At 32.6% G+C, this 13,493-nt stretch overlaps 1 protein-coding gene across 2 annotated transcripts; it reads left to right on the top strand.

Annotated features, from left to right (window-relative positions):
- Window positions 1–4,465: 4,465 nt before the first annotated feature.
- LOC142636539 (pleiotropic drug resistance protein 1-like) lies at window positions 4,466–12,698 on the top strand. Of its 2 annotated transcripts, XM_075810794.1 has the most exons (24): window positions 4,466–5,012; window positions 5,273–5,393; window positions 5,512–5,600; window positions 5,730–5,814; window positions 5,886–6,045; window positions 6,194–6,270; window positions 6,588–6,641; window positions 6,732–6,822; window positions 6,906–7,207; window positions 7,337–7,618; window positions 7,724–8,040; window positions 8,163–8,326; window positions 8,409–8,512; window positions 8,604–8,760; window positions 8,839–8,937; window positions 9,042–9,208; window positions 9,291–9,623; window positions 10,168–10,458; window positions 10,549–10,632; window positions 10,738–10,871; window positions 11,027–11,254; window positions 11,351–11,522; window positions 11,661–11,915; window positions 12,054–12,698. In XM_075810794.1, exons 1-24 carry the CDS (start codon window positions 4,687–4,689, stop codon window positions 12,309–12,311), a joined length of 4,350 nt encoding a protein of 1,449 aa, XP_075666909.1. In that variant the 5' UTR covers window positions 4,466–4,686; the 3' UTR covers window positions 12,312–12,698. The 2 variants fall into 2 exon arrangements, with proteins under 2 accessions (XP_075666909.1, XP_075666908.1); XM_075810793.1 differs by having other exon boundaries at window positions 10,168–10,632.
- Window positions 12,699–13,493: the final 795 nt, after the last annotated feature.

Raw genomic sequence — 13,493 nt, 5'->3', positions numbered from 1 at the left:
CCATCACAATTTCAGCTACAAAAAAACCCAGAATTCAAATTCTCAATATTTCCACACCAAAAAAAAAAAAATATTGGTGGGAATCAAACGAGGAAAACGATTCTATTTTCTTTTTTGTTGTTTTGTTTGTTTGGGTTTTTTTTTTTTTTTTAGTTTGGGTGTGTAAAAGGGAATCAAATTAGATTATTTGCTCTAATAAGATTAATTAAATAGAAAAAATAGAGAAAAGATCAAGAACAGAGTGAAAGACAATACAGAGAGAAAAGAACCAAAAACCCAAAACCTAAACCCAGATAGTGGTGAAGAACAATAGAAAATCATTCAAAACCACCAAATCATCAACTCGTACGACAAACTAATAAGTTCAAACATGACAAAAACCCTATCAAATCAAAATTTTGGGTACCGATATTCAAGGTTGAGCCAATGTTTTCAGAACTCCATTCTTCGTCACAAGTGGTTGAGCGAACTTCGATTGAAAGACAAGGTGCGCATTCTTTTGTGAAAGACACGGTATGAGTTTTTTGTGAGAGAGAGCAGCGACGAGGGTTGGTTTTGTGAGAGAGAAGTTCTTGAAGAGAGAGAGCTTTCTGAAGAGAAACCAAGAGCACAATAGAGAAAGAAGGAAAAAAGTTTGGATGAGAGAGAAAAAATAGTAAATTAATAGCACTATTTAATTTTTTAAGATAAAATAAAGGAGTAGAGGTGCTACAGTATTCTCCAAATTAAGAGAGGTACTGTAGCAATTGTAAAAAAAATTTGGAAAAGTTTGGTTGATAGAGAACCCGCTGGAGCATGAACAGTAGCACTTTTTCCCCCAAAAATAGAGATACCGTGACTGTTGGAGATACTTTTAACAATATCTTATCTAAAAAAAAAGAGGTTTTAGGAGAATCTGAGTCTTGATGAATGACTATCACACTAGAATGGAGGATCACGGGCGAATGACCTCAATGCACGAGACCCACGCTGCCCGGATCTTCTAGTTGACATAAATATTGTAATTTATACTGTTGATAACATAATTAAAGACGATCTTGCTCTTTGTATCAGAGATATTTTATTTAATGATTCATTTCTTGACTTTTAAAATTCTTTTACCAAAATCGAGGATTGAAAATTTTGGTTCTTAACATGTAAACCCCGTTTCTTGCTATTAATCACGTTGAGATTTCATCCTTAATCATCAAATTTTCCTTGGCAAAAAAGGGCCCCGGGGGGGGGGGGGGGGGGGGGGGGGGCGGGGGATAATAGATGTATATATAAAACACATATATTGAATAACTAAAAATATATATATATATATATATAACACTATTATATGTGAGTAATTTTTTTAATTTAGTTTTTTAAATTTAATTTATAAATTATATTATAATGATAAGTTGTGATTAAATCAAATCATGGGTAATTATTGGGTATTCTCAAATACCATAAATGCGTGCTCCCCCTCTCACATAACTATAAGTTCTACAATAATTTAATTAGTAGGACCCATAGTTATGTGAGAGAGAGGAAAATACGCATTTTTGGTACTTCCAGAGTATTCAATAATTTTTCTAAAATCATAATATCAATTCAATATAGATTGCACCCTATTATAAATATACTAAAATAAATTAATTAGCCACGTGATTAAATCGTAAATAGAGTACTAGTATTGGTAGTGCTAAAAAGCTATATTGTTATTTTTAGCACTACCAAATGTAAATTTATGGCTACATTAAAGTATTATTAAATTGTGTGTTCACATTGTTTTATATTAAATAGATTATTTTATTAATGTATTTATATTGCTTTGTAGTGAATATATTATTTTATTGTAGTGAATATATTATTTTATTATGTTGAAAGTTAAAATAAAATTACTGATGTAGGGTGTTTTATAAAATGAGAAAGAAAGATAAATAAAGTAGTTTTTTGTGAAACTATATTTCTAAATTTATAACTCCAATACTCTAAAAAAAATAAGCTAAGGTCCCATTGTAAAAAGTTTTGTCCTAAATTTTTATGTGGGTAAAGTTCCCATGTTCTTGGGCATGTTAAACACGTGGAGAAAATTTCCTTAAAAAAAAAAAAAAAACACGTGGAGAAAAGTAAATTTCCAATTTCTTTGCTCGATCGTTTTGTTTTATTTTATTTGCGAAAATAAGTAAAGTTCCAATCTCGGTGCCACGTCTTTCTTGGTAAAAGCAAAACTTTAAAAAAACATTGGACTTGTGTCTCCCCGTTGCAAAAAGCTTGGAAAGGACAAAGATATTACGGAACTTTTGTGGATAATACTACAGCACTTGAACAAGTTAGACTAAATTGAAAATTATTTAATATTCCTATTCTACGTTGAAGTCAAACTCAAACCTATAGTGAGATGTGGCATAAACTTTGGTTTGTGATATCATCAATGATTTCATATATTCCTCCCCCTTCGCCTAAATGAAGGCAAGTTTATCACTTGCGATGTTTGCTGATATCGGCCATGACGTTGTGTGTGGATCGAAGAGATGGTAAGAAACGGCTGTTCACTGCATGGCATAACCGATTCATGATATCATTGATGATGGGTGTAAAAATTTGAGAAATTATATGGAATATGATATATTATTATTTATTTTTTTATTCTTAGTTATTTTTTAGATGATACAACTTTTTTTAACTTGTAAATTTATAGGATTAAAACTCTAACATATATAATCAATGTGTGATAAACATTTATTTTGTAATGATACTCTGATTATGTAATATATTATAAGCCTATTTAAAAATTTTACATGCTATTTTCGTGTTTATGTGTTATGATAAGTATTATTGTTTTTTCAAAAAATTTGTAAATTTATATAAGGTGTAATTTTACAAATGATATTATCCATGTTGGTTTTATACTTTGATATCTGCCGTTTGAGATCCCAAAGACCATAAATATCAATTGAATTTTTTTTTTTAACTTTATAGATTATAAATTCGTGTACTTAAAATATTTATATTTTGCTTACATGATATTTGATAATGTGATAATCCGCCTAACTTCTATTAAAATACTATAATCAATATTAAGAAGGGTTTTTTAGATTTTATTTTATTTTAAAAAAATTTCTGCATGAGCAATTGTAGCAATCAGCAAGTATTATTACTAAAATTTTGTAAGCAATATATGCATTAAAAACGAATTTAGTAGTTTTATATAATGAAAATTTTATATTTCATGCTTGAACATCATTGTGCTTATATCCATTATTATCTTTCTACTAGATTATTTCATTATTTTCTAACCCTTTTCAATAAATTTCTTATTCATCAATGAAATTTTCATCTAAATGTTATGCAATATTTTTTTTATTAGTAAATTATTTATTAAAGGATCCTATTCAAGATTCAATAAATCTCTCTCTCTCTCTCTCTAGAATTTCATATCCAAACTAATAATTTCTATTTTCTATTTATAATTAAAAATATTTTCAAATAAAAAAATATATCTACAATATAAAGTTATAATAAGACCAGAATAAAATTAAATTTAAAACATAGAAAAGTAGTGTAATGTAATATTTCAATCAATTAAAATCCCATGATATGATAGGTAATTAATCAATCATTAGCATGTGGTACTTCATTCATTGTGGTTTGCACCATTGAGATAAAAGAGTACCATCTCAATATGCTTTGAGAACGCCTAATAAATTTTATATAATATTTTTACATGTAGGCCTACTTGAGAAAAGTTTCAGTTACTTATTTTAAAAACGTTTTCCTCCGCATTTTAATGGACACTGGATAAACCCAAAAAAAAAAAAAACAAAAGAATAAGTATATATATACAATTTTTTTATTGTTCCTTTTGTTTTCTTCACTGTTAAATGGGGTCATTCTCTATTGTTATTTCCCTTTTTATTTATTTATTTGGTGATAGAAAACGTGAAGGCAAGGCATTAAAAGTGAGTACAAAATGACATAAGGACCTTAATGACCAGTTGGGGGATCCTACCGACGTAATCCATTACTGAAGCAATTAGTTTATGGCCAATCCTTTTCTTGGTGTTGTGGTGGGTTCAAATAGATAATATTTTTAAGACACGTGTATGCAATGCAAACAGTATTTTAAACTTAAAGAAGAGGTCCATTACTTTGAAAATTACACTCAACCAATAAAACAAGTACTTATATTAATAATTAATAATAAAAAGGAACATGCATGTTAAAAAAAAAAAAACAAAGTAAAGTCAAACATTTCTTTTTTGTTTTTGGATGATCCATAGCAGGACCATGTAATCAGAACCAAATCTGAATTTTGTTTTCTTTGTTGTACGAGAAAGTAACGATCAGTTTCCACACCCATTATAATAAATAAATAAATAAATAAATAAAACATGAACATGGACGTTAAAGTTTGACGCCTCAAAAGCCACCCTTTTCGACTCTATAAACTATAAATACTCGCACAACGCAGCCAACCTTAACTCATACTGGCTTCAGAGTATAAACGGAATAAGTTGTTCAACTTCAACTCAGAAAGAGAAACCATAACCCATTTCTATAAAATTTCAACAAAAAAAAAAACAAAACCATTTCTATATTTTTCCGGTTCTGATCCATAGAGCCTGAAACCTTGGCCTTATTTCACGTAAATTCCAAAAAACAGTTCTGGGTTTTGGTGGGTTTTAGCTGTTGTTAAGGCACTGGTCTTTTGTAACAATGGAGAGTGGGGATATTTATAAAGCCGGTAGTAGTTTTCGACTAAGCAGTTCCTCAATTTGGAGGGACGCCACCATGGAAATTTTCTCGAAATCTTCACGAGAAGATGATGATGAAGAAACTCTTAAATGGGCTGCTCTACAGAAGCTTCCTACTTACAACCGTTTGACGAAAGGTTTACTGACTACACCGCAAGGTGAGACCAGTGAAATCGATGTACATCATCTTGGACTGAAAGAAAGGAGGAGTTTGATTGAGAGGTTGGTGAAGGTCCCCGAGGAGGATCATGAGAAGTTCTTGTATAAGCTCAAGGACCGCTTGGACAGGTAACTATAAGATATTATAAATTTTACTATATAATTCTTATAAATTGCCGTCTTAAATTTGAAGTACAAAACAAAAGATATTAAGAAAATTATTCATTACCATGTTAGTCTATAAGTATTTTATAGTAAAATTGATATTAATTTTAGCTTCTTTTTTGGTGTGTTAATTCTGTTTATCCAATTCCCTTTTATTTTGATTTGATGTATGTTTCATATGAATTTTCAGTAATAGGTATTTTTTTTTTTTTTGGATTTCTCAGAGTTGGAATTACTATTCCCACAATTGAAGTCCATTTTGAGCATTTGAATGTTGAGGCAGAAGCACATGTTGGAAGCAGAGCTTTGCCAACATTCTTGAACTTCTCTGTTAATATAATGGAGGTAATTACGCGTAAATAAATACACCATTTGTTATTATTCAACAAATATTAATGCCTTTTTTTTTTCGTTTCTTTTTAAATTCATTCTTATATGACTCCTATTGTTTTTGATTTTAAAGGGTTTATTGAATTATCTCCATATTCTTCCAAGTAGAAAGAAACATTTGTCTATCCTTCAAGATGTTAGTGGAGTCATCAAGCCTAGCAGGTGAGAAGCCATCCCTTTTTACAATTATCAAAATGAAGTTCATTGTTTGATAATTTTTTTCTTTAATGTTCCTTTTCCAGTTAGAACTTCTATTATCCATTTCTAACATGGTTTCTGTGTTTCACATAGAATGACATTACTTTTGGGTCCTCCAAGTTCTGGAAAGACCACGCTCTTGTTGGCTCTAGCTGGAGAGCTTGATCCCGACCTAAAGGTATTAGGCAACTTTGAATTCTTTCCACTGCATATTCTACTATTTCTTCTGTACATCTAATGCTTGTTCAGTTTTCTGGGAAGGTGACTTATAATGGCCACGAAATGCATGAGTTTGTTCCACAAAGAACTGCTGCTTATGTCAGTCAACATGACCTTCATATTGGAGAAATGACTGTAAGGGAAACTTTGGCCTTCTCTGCAAGATGCCAAGGGGTTGGATCGCGTTATGGTTAGTTAATTTCAAGGATTATTTTGTTCCTTTTTCTTCTTTTTACATTTCCTTAATTGTGCTTCTGAGGAAGTAATCCAATGATTTTTATTATTTAAGCTTGACTTTTTTTTCGTACTCCCCTTCCCTTTATATTTTTCCACTACAGAGATGCTAGCAGAGCTAGCAAGAAGAGAGAAAGAGGCAAATATTAAGCCTGATCCTGATGTTGACATCTACATGAAGGTAGGAAGAAATCTTTTGTCAATTGTACAACATTTGGAAGTTCTAGCACTAAATTTTATTTTATTTTATTTTTTATTTTATTTTGAGAAGGGTTTGTGCCTCTCGAGATTGATGAGAATTAGATTTATGGATAATTACTTTGATGGGTACCCTTGCAAATTTTACCTTCTGAGGAAATTTGTAGTATATGATAAAATTATGTTCAAATTAAAATCAAGCAAAACCAATCTTTTCTTTCCTTTCCTGGTTTTCACAGCTTCCTTAAAATATGTATTGTCATTATATGTCATTCTATTTGTTTGTTTCTGCTAATCTAGGCACTGGCAACGGAAGGGCAGGAGGTGAATGTGGTGACAGATTACATTATAAAGGTAATAACAGCCAATTGTTGAATTGATTATGAAATTGTTTAGAAATTATCATTATAGTTCACTTTTATTCATTTTCCACATTGTTTTCAGGTTTTGGGATTGGAAGTCTGTGCAGATACCTTAGTTGGGAATCAAATGTTAAGGGGAATATCTGGAGGGCAAAGGAAACGAGTTACAACTGGTAAAGTCAAATTTGTAGTTCATATATACAGAATCATATTCTCTCTACAACTGTATAAATAATATTTAAAAATTAAATTATAGGTGAGATGTTGGTTGGACCATCTAAAGTGTTATTCATGGATGAAATATCTACTGGTTTGGATAGCTCAACAACTTTTCAGATTGTGAATTCAATCAAGCAATATGTTCACATTTTCAATGGAACTGCTGTCATCTCCCTCCTCCAACCAGCACCAGAGACTTATAATCTTTTCGATGACATTATTCTCATCTCTGATGGCCAGATTGCATACCAGGGTCCCCGTGAACAAGTGCTTGAATTTTTTGAATCAATGGGCTTTAAATGTCCTGAGAGGAAAGGGGTGGCCGACTTCCTGCAAGAAGTGAGTTTGAATAAAGGATTTTTTTTTTTTTTTTTTGTCTCTTATATGCTAATAGTATTATTATCTTCTAAAGAGATAAGCATTACAAGTAGAATCTCATATTTGGATTCATGTATAACCAATTTATAGGTGACTTCAAGGAAAGACCAGGAGCAGTACTGGGCACAGAAAGATGAGCCCTACAATTTTGTAACAGTTAAGGAATTTGCTGAGGCATTCCAATCTTTCCATGTGGGACGGAAACTTGGAGATGAACTTGCAACTCAGTTTGACAAGGCTAAGAGCCATCCAGCTGCTTTGACAACGAGAAAGTATGGTGTAAAAATGGCAGAGCTGCTGAAAGCTTGCTTGTCAAGAGAATTCTTGCTCATGAAGAGGAATTCGTTTGTCTACATCTTCAAGTTCATTCAAGTAAGCGGAGCTTTATATTATTTTTTAGAACTTTCTTTTCTATATCAAATTTCATTATGCCCAAATATGAGTAATATAAACTTTTCTTTTGTTTTCTACTTTTAGCTTACGATAATGGCAATGATTGTTATGACAACTTTCCTACGGACTGAGATGCACCGAAATTCAGTGACTGATGGAGGAATCTATAGTGGTATTTTGTTCTATAGTGTTGTTGTCATCATGTTTAATGGTATTGCTGAGATGTCCATGACCGTTGCAAAGCTTCCTGTTTTCTTCAAGCAAAGGAAGCTCCTATTCTATCCTCCGTGGGCATATTCTCTCCCTGCATGGATCATCAAGATTCCAATCACATTTTTAGAAGTCGCTGTATGGGTATTCATCACTTACTATGTCATTGGCTTTGATCCAAGTCCTGGAAGGTAAAAGATAAAGAATAAATAAATGAAATCAGGCTACATTTTTGTCAAATTACAAAGATATTTTTCAATTTTTTTTTTTTTTTCTATTTCAAATTATATATTTTCTCATGTTCATATTGCAGGTTTTTTAGGCAATACCTTCTGCTTTTACTTCTTAACCAGATGGCTTCTGCATTATTTCGCTTTATTGGGGCAATTGGTAGGGGGGACCTGGTTCTTGCGAACTCATTTGGATCATTTGCATTGGTCATGCTATTTGCTTTGGGTGGCTTTGTTCTATCAAGAGGTATAATTTAATAAGTGGCTTTTCTTTCTTAATTGGACAAGATCCTTTCTATTACTCCTTATTTGATTGTGTCCTCCCACAGAGAACATAAAGAAATGGTGGATATGGGGTTACTGGATGTCACCAATGATGTATGCACAGAATGCTATTGTAGTTAACGAGTTTCTTGGGAAGAGTTGGAGACATGTAATTTCTTAAACTGGCCATTGCAAACTTCTTCTTTTTTTACAATGTTTCTTAATATTTTTTGACATTTGAACCGGTTTTTTTACTAAAGGTTCTCCCAAACTCAACGGAACCACTAGGAGTTGAAGTTTTGAAGTCCCGCGGATTCTTTACACATGCATATTGGTATTGGATAGGAGTGGGGGCATTAATTGGATTTATATTGCTTTTCAATGCTGCCTTCACTCTGGCTCTCACATATCTCAATCGTGAGTGCTTCCACCTTTTCAACTTCACGGCATACATGTGAGAGATTATGTACTAATGTTGTCTAAATTATTGTGCAGCATTGGGAAAGCCACAGTCTGTTAAATCAGAAGAACCTGGAAGCAATGGACAGGATTACAGATCTAGAGAAAACAACTCAAGTCACAAAACAAGCATAGGTGATATATCTCTTACAATGCATGCTTGTTTGTGTGTGTGTTCCTGTATTTTTTTTTAATCTTTTATTTTCTCTTAAATCCAACTGATTTTTTTTGACCTACAGAGAATGGATATGAAATTAAGAGGGGCAGTAATACCTCTAGCCTCTCATCTATTAGCACAGACGCTTCTGTAGAGATCAATCAGAATAGGAATAGAGGAATGATTCTTCCATTTGACCAACATACCATTACCTTCGATGAAATAAAGTACTCTGTTGACATGCCACAGGTAACTTGTAACATATAATATAAAATTTTGGAAATGATATAGTTTCCTGTTTAAGCCATTCTAATTTAAAATCATTGTGCAGGAAATGAAGAATCAAGGTGTTACCGAGGATAAATTGGTGCTCTTGAAGGGTGTGAGTGGTGCATTCAGGCCAGGAGTTCTCACAGCACTGATGGGTGTAAGTGGTGCTGGTAAAACAACTTTGATGGATGTACTAGCAGGTAGAAAAACTGGTGGATATATAGATGGGAAGATCACGATTTCTGGGTATCCAAAGCAGCAAGAAACATTTGCTAGAGTTTCTGGATACTGTGAGCAGAATGACATTCACTCTCCTCATGTAACTGTCTACGAGTCCTTGCTCTACTCAGCATGGCTTCGTTTATCCCCTGATGTCGATTCACAAAAAAAGAAGGTTGGTGTCCAAAACTTGAAAGTATTTGTTTGATTGCAATTCACAGATGTTACAAGTCATTTTTGAAAAGTTTGTTGTCAAATTAAATTTGGTTGAGCAATAGTTAGATTCAGGTTTTGCTTGGGGCCTCAATTCATGCTTGGACTAATAAATTTTTTATATTATAAGCTTGTAATTCTTACCTTGTGCAGTTAATTGGCTATCCAAAAAAAAAAAACTCTTTCCTTGTGTGCTAAGATGGACCAGTCAAGAGACCTTATAAGCATGATTGATGTCATCAAAGCCATGATAGCATTTAGTAAGGAACCAACATTTTTGTTTGGTTCACAAAATTTTTCATGGTAGCTAAGCAAAGTGTTGTAAATGTTGATTTTGTATTCCTATATTACACTATAGGCTTTATTACAGTTAAGCATCTCTGAATGGTAAAGAATTTTAGTCAAATACAAGCAGATTGAATATTTCACCAGTCTGTAAAAAAAGAAAAAAAGAATATTTCACCAGCTTGTTATGCTGTTTTTTTGAAAATGAAAAATGGTTGCAGATGTTTGTTGAGGAAGTTATGGAGCTTGTGGAGCTGAAACCATTGAGGCAAGCATTAGTCGGGTTGCCAGGTGTGAATGGTCTCTCAACTGAGCAACGTAAGAGGCTAACAATTGCAGTCGAGTTAGTTGCCAACCCCTCCATAATTTTCATGGACGAGCCAACCTCAGGGTTGGATGCTAGAGCTGCTGCCATAGTTATGAGAACTGTGAGGAACACCGTTGACACTGGAAGAACAGTTGTGTGCACCATCCATCAGCCAAGCATTGACATATTTGAAGCTTTTGATGAGGTGAAAAATACTAATAAATTAAAATGTATGGAACTTTTGTTCATGTTCTCTTCTGTGTATGAGAATGACATGTTTAACATGACATTGCAGCTATTCCTATTGAAGCATGGGGGACAAGAGATATATGTAGGGCCATTGGGTCGCCATTCTTGCCATTTAATCCAGTATTTTGAGGTATGATGTTACCGAATGTCAGGAAATATATAGAGTCAAACTTTTAACTCTAGATCTTAATCTTTCTAAATATTTGCTGATACAAGTACCTCTCTTATCTTTTAGGGAATAGAAGGAGTAAGTAAAATTAAAGATGGTTACAATCCAGCAACTTGGATGTTGGAAGTTACTTCATCAGCACATGAAACAACTTTGGTGATTGATTTTGCTAATGTGTACAGAAATTCAAAGCTGTACAGGTAGATCTATTTATATACTACGTTACTGAATTATGAGATCAAATCTTTGTCCCTATACTTAGATTAAAACCACCCACAATATCTTTTAATATGTTGGGTTTTTTTTTTTTTTTTTGGTTGAAAAAACCTGTACAACTGAATGGCATATATTTCAGGAGAAACAAAGAACTTATTGAACAATTGAGCATCCCTACTCCTGGATCGAAGGAACTCTATTTCCCTACACAATACTCTCAGTCATATTTCACCCAATTCATGGCTTGCTTATGGAAACAACATTGGTCGTACTGGCGCAACCCCCTATACACTGCTGTAAGATTTATCTTCACCACTGTCATAGCCCTGATGTTCGGGACAATGTTCTGGAACCTTGGCTCAAAAACGTAAGTTGCAACTGGGGAATAAAGAACAATATAGTTGACCAAATTCCTCCACTTTCCTTGAGAATTTGTATTAACTTTCGACATTAATAAATACAGGACAAAGCAACAAGATTTGTTTAATGCAATGGGTTCCATGTATGCTGCTGTTCTCTTTATTGGAGTTAAAAACTCTAATTCAGTGCAACCAGTGGTGGCTATCGAACGAACAGTCTTCTATAGAGAAAGAGCAGCTGGGATGTATTCAGCATTGCCCTATGCGTTTGCACAGGTAAGAACCATTGTACTGTTAAATATGTTAAGAAACACTACCATTTTGATATGATCAAAAAATTTGTATATTAAAAACTGTGTTTTTAACATCATACCCTACCTATGTTTAATCATGAAATTTTCTCTTTGATTGCAGGTTTTGATTGAAGTCCCATACGTTTTTGTACAAACTGTGTTCTATGGTGTTATTGTATATGTATTGATTGGATTTGAATGGACTGCTGCTAAATTCTTCTGGTACCTATTCTTCGCGTATTTCTCACTGCTGTACTTCACCTACTATGGCATGATGACTGTCGCCTTGACACCAAACCACCACATTTCTTCCATAATTGCCTCTGCATTTTATTCAATATGGAATCTCTTTTCTGGATTCATAGTTCCACGACCTGTAAGTTTTTCCACCTTATTTCAATTGTATTCCTGTTTTTTTTTTTTTTTTCCTCCTCTCTCCTTTACAGATGTCAGATATTACATATTACTAATCTTTTTTCCTTGTTCTTTTATTTTCCTACCTTGTCAACAATAGAGGATCCCTATTTGGTGGAGATGGTACTCTTGGGCATGTCCATTAGCCTGGACCTTGTATGGGTTGGTTGCATCACAGTTTGGAGATAAGAAAGACATGCTTGATACTGGTGAAAGCGTAGAAGATTTTGTGAGAGACTATTTCGGTTTCCATCATGATTTCCTAGGAGTGGTTGCAACTGTCGTTGTCGGGTTTGCAATACTATTTGCATTTATCTTTGCTATGTCTATTAAAGTGTTTAATTTCCAAAGGAGATAGATGTCAAAATTTGAAATATCATGGGAGAAGATGAGAAAGGAAGAACGGAAGAGATTCAGATTCACTCGGTCACTAAGACATACGTCCACAACGTCAAAAGCCAAAGGGTTACATTTATTTATTTATTTATTTTAATTTAATTGATAACATGTTACAAGGGAGCCCAAATTTATATTGGGATTTCCTATCAATTAACTTAATGTATATTTGAATTTGAATTCCATTTCAATATATAATTGATTGTCCCAATTTCTTTGATTACTCTAAGTAATCATTTCCTTGATTTCGTCTTCAAATTTTGGAAAGTGTTAAGTTTGTAGAAATGATCAAGTTGTACTTCCCCAAAGTTGCTATCCAGAATATATTCCAATCTACCAATTAAAATAATGACTTTTGCAAATGAAATAATCCTTTGTTGTTTTTAAGATTTCCCTCAAATTTTGGAAAGTATTAAGTTTGTAGAAATGATTATGTCTTCCAAAACTTTTTTTTTTTTTTTTTTGAAGTACAATAAAATTAGCCGATAAAGGTAGAACTTGGTATATATGAATCAATTTTGGTGCTTCAGGGGCTATTAAAAACAACGGCATTGAATTGGTGACTCCCACTCAAGAAATTCTATAAATATGTCAACGTAACATTGATGTGACAAAATCGTTTACCATGAAGCAATATATTGTGAGTCAGAAATGAGTGAATAAAATTATGAATAAATGGTAATATTTCTTATTAAAAATATGAAGAAATAAAAAATAACTTAAATAATAAAAGATGATTGATAAGGTGATTATATTAGAAATTATTACCAAGAGAAAAATCATGTGAGTGAGGAGATTCAAACAAGGTTGAATCGTCCTGCTCTAATATCATGTCAATATTGAAAAATTATTGACCAAAAAGAGAGGGTGAAAAATACAGTACGAAAGCGATTAACACATTTCAGCCACTAAGACTTGCATTTACAATACGAAATGTTAAAGGACTATATATTTCATTCACTTTATTGATAATATCTAGGAAAAGCAAAAAAATCATTTGCAATAACCTATCATTTAAAGTATTTTAAAATTTCAATATTGACTGCTCATTAATATATATATATATATATATATATATATATATATATATATATTTCATTACACCCCTAATTATTTTTGTAATTAAATAATGCAACAACCCTGA

This window comes from Castanea sativa, chromosome 5 (assembly GCF_040712315.1).
Source record: "Castanea sativa cultivar Marrone di Chiusa Pesio chromosome 5, ASM4071231v1".
Taxonomy (NCBI): Eukaryota; Viridiplantae; Streptophyta; class Magnoliopsida; order Fagales; family Fagaceae; genus Castanea; species Castanea sativa.
Note: the sequence above shows the minus strand (reverse complement) of the source record. Positions and strands in the feature narration are given on the sequence as shown.

What these genes read in the sequence shown, in the direction of transcription:
- LOC142636539 (XM_075810793.1), top strand. Translation starts at nt 4,687, where the DNA reads ATGGAGAGTGGGGATATTTATAAAGCCGGTAGTAGTTTTCGACTAAGC. An exon ending in AGGGGTTGGATCGCGTTATG is followed by an intron (nt 6,046 to 6,193) that starts GTTAGTTAATTT and finishes TTTCCACTACAG; the next exon opens with AGATGCTAGCAGAGCTAGCA. An exon ending in ACATCTTCAAGTTCATTCAA is followed by an intron (nt 7,619 to 7,723) that starts GTAAGCGGAGCT and finishes TTCTACTTTTAG; the next exon opens with CTTACGATAATGGCAATGAT.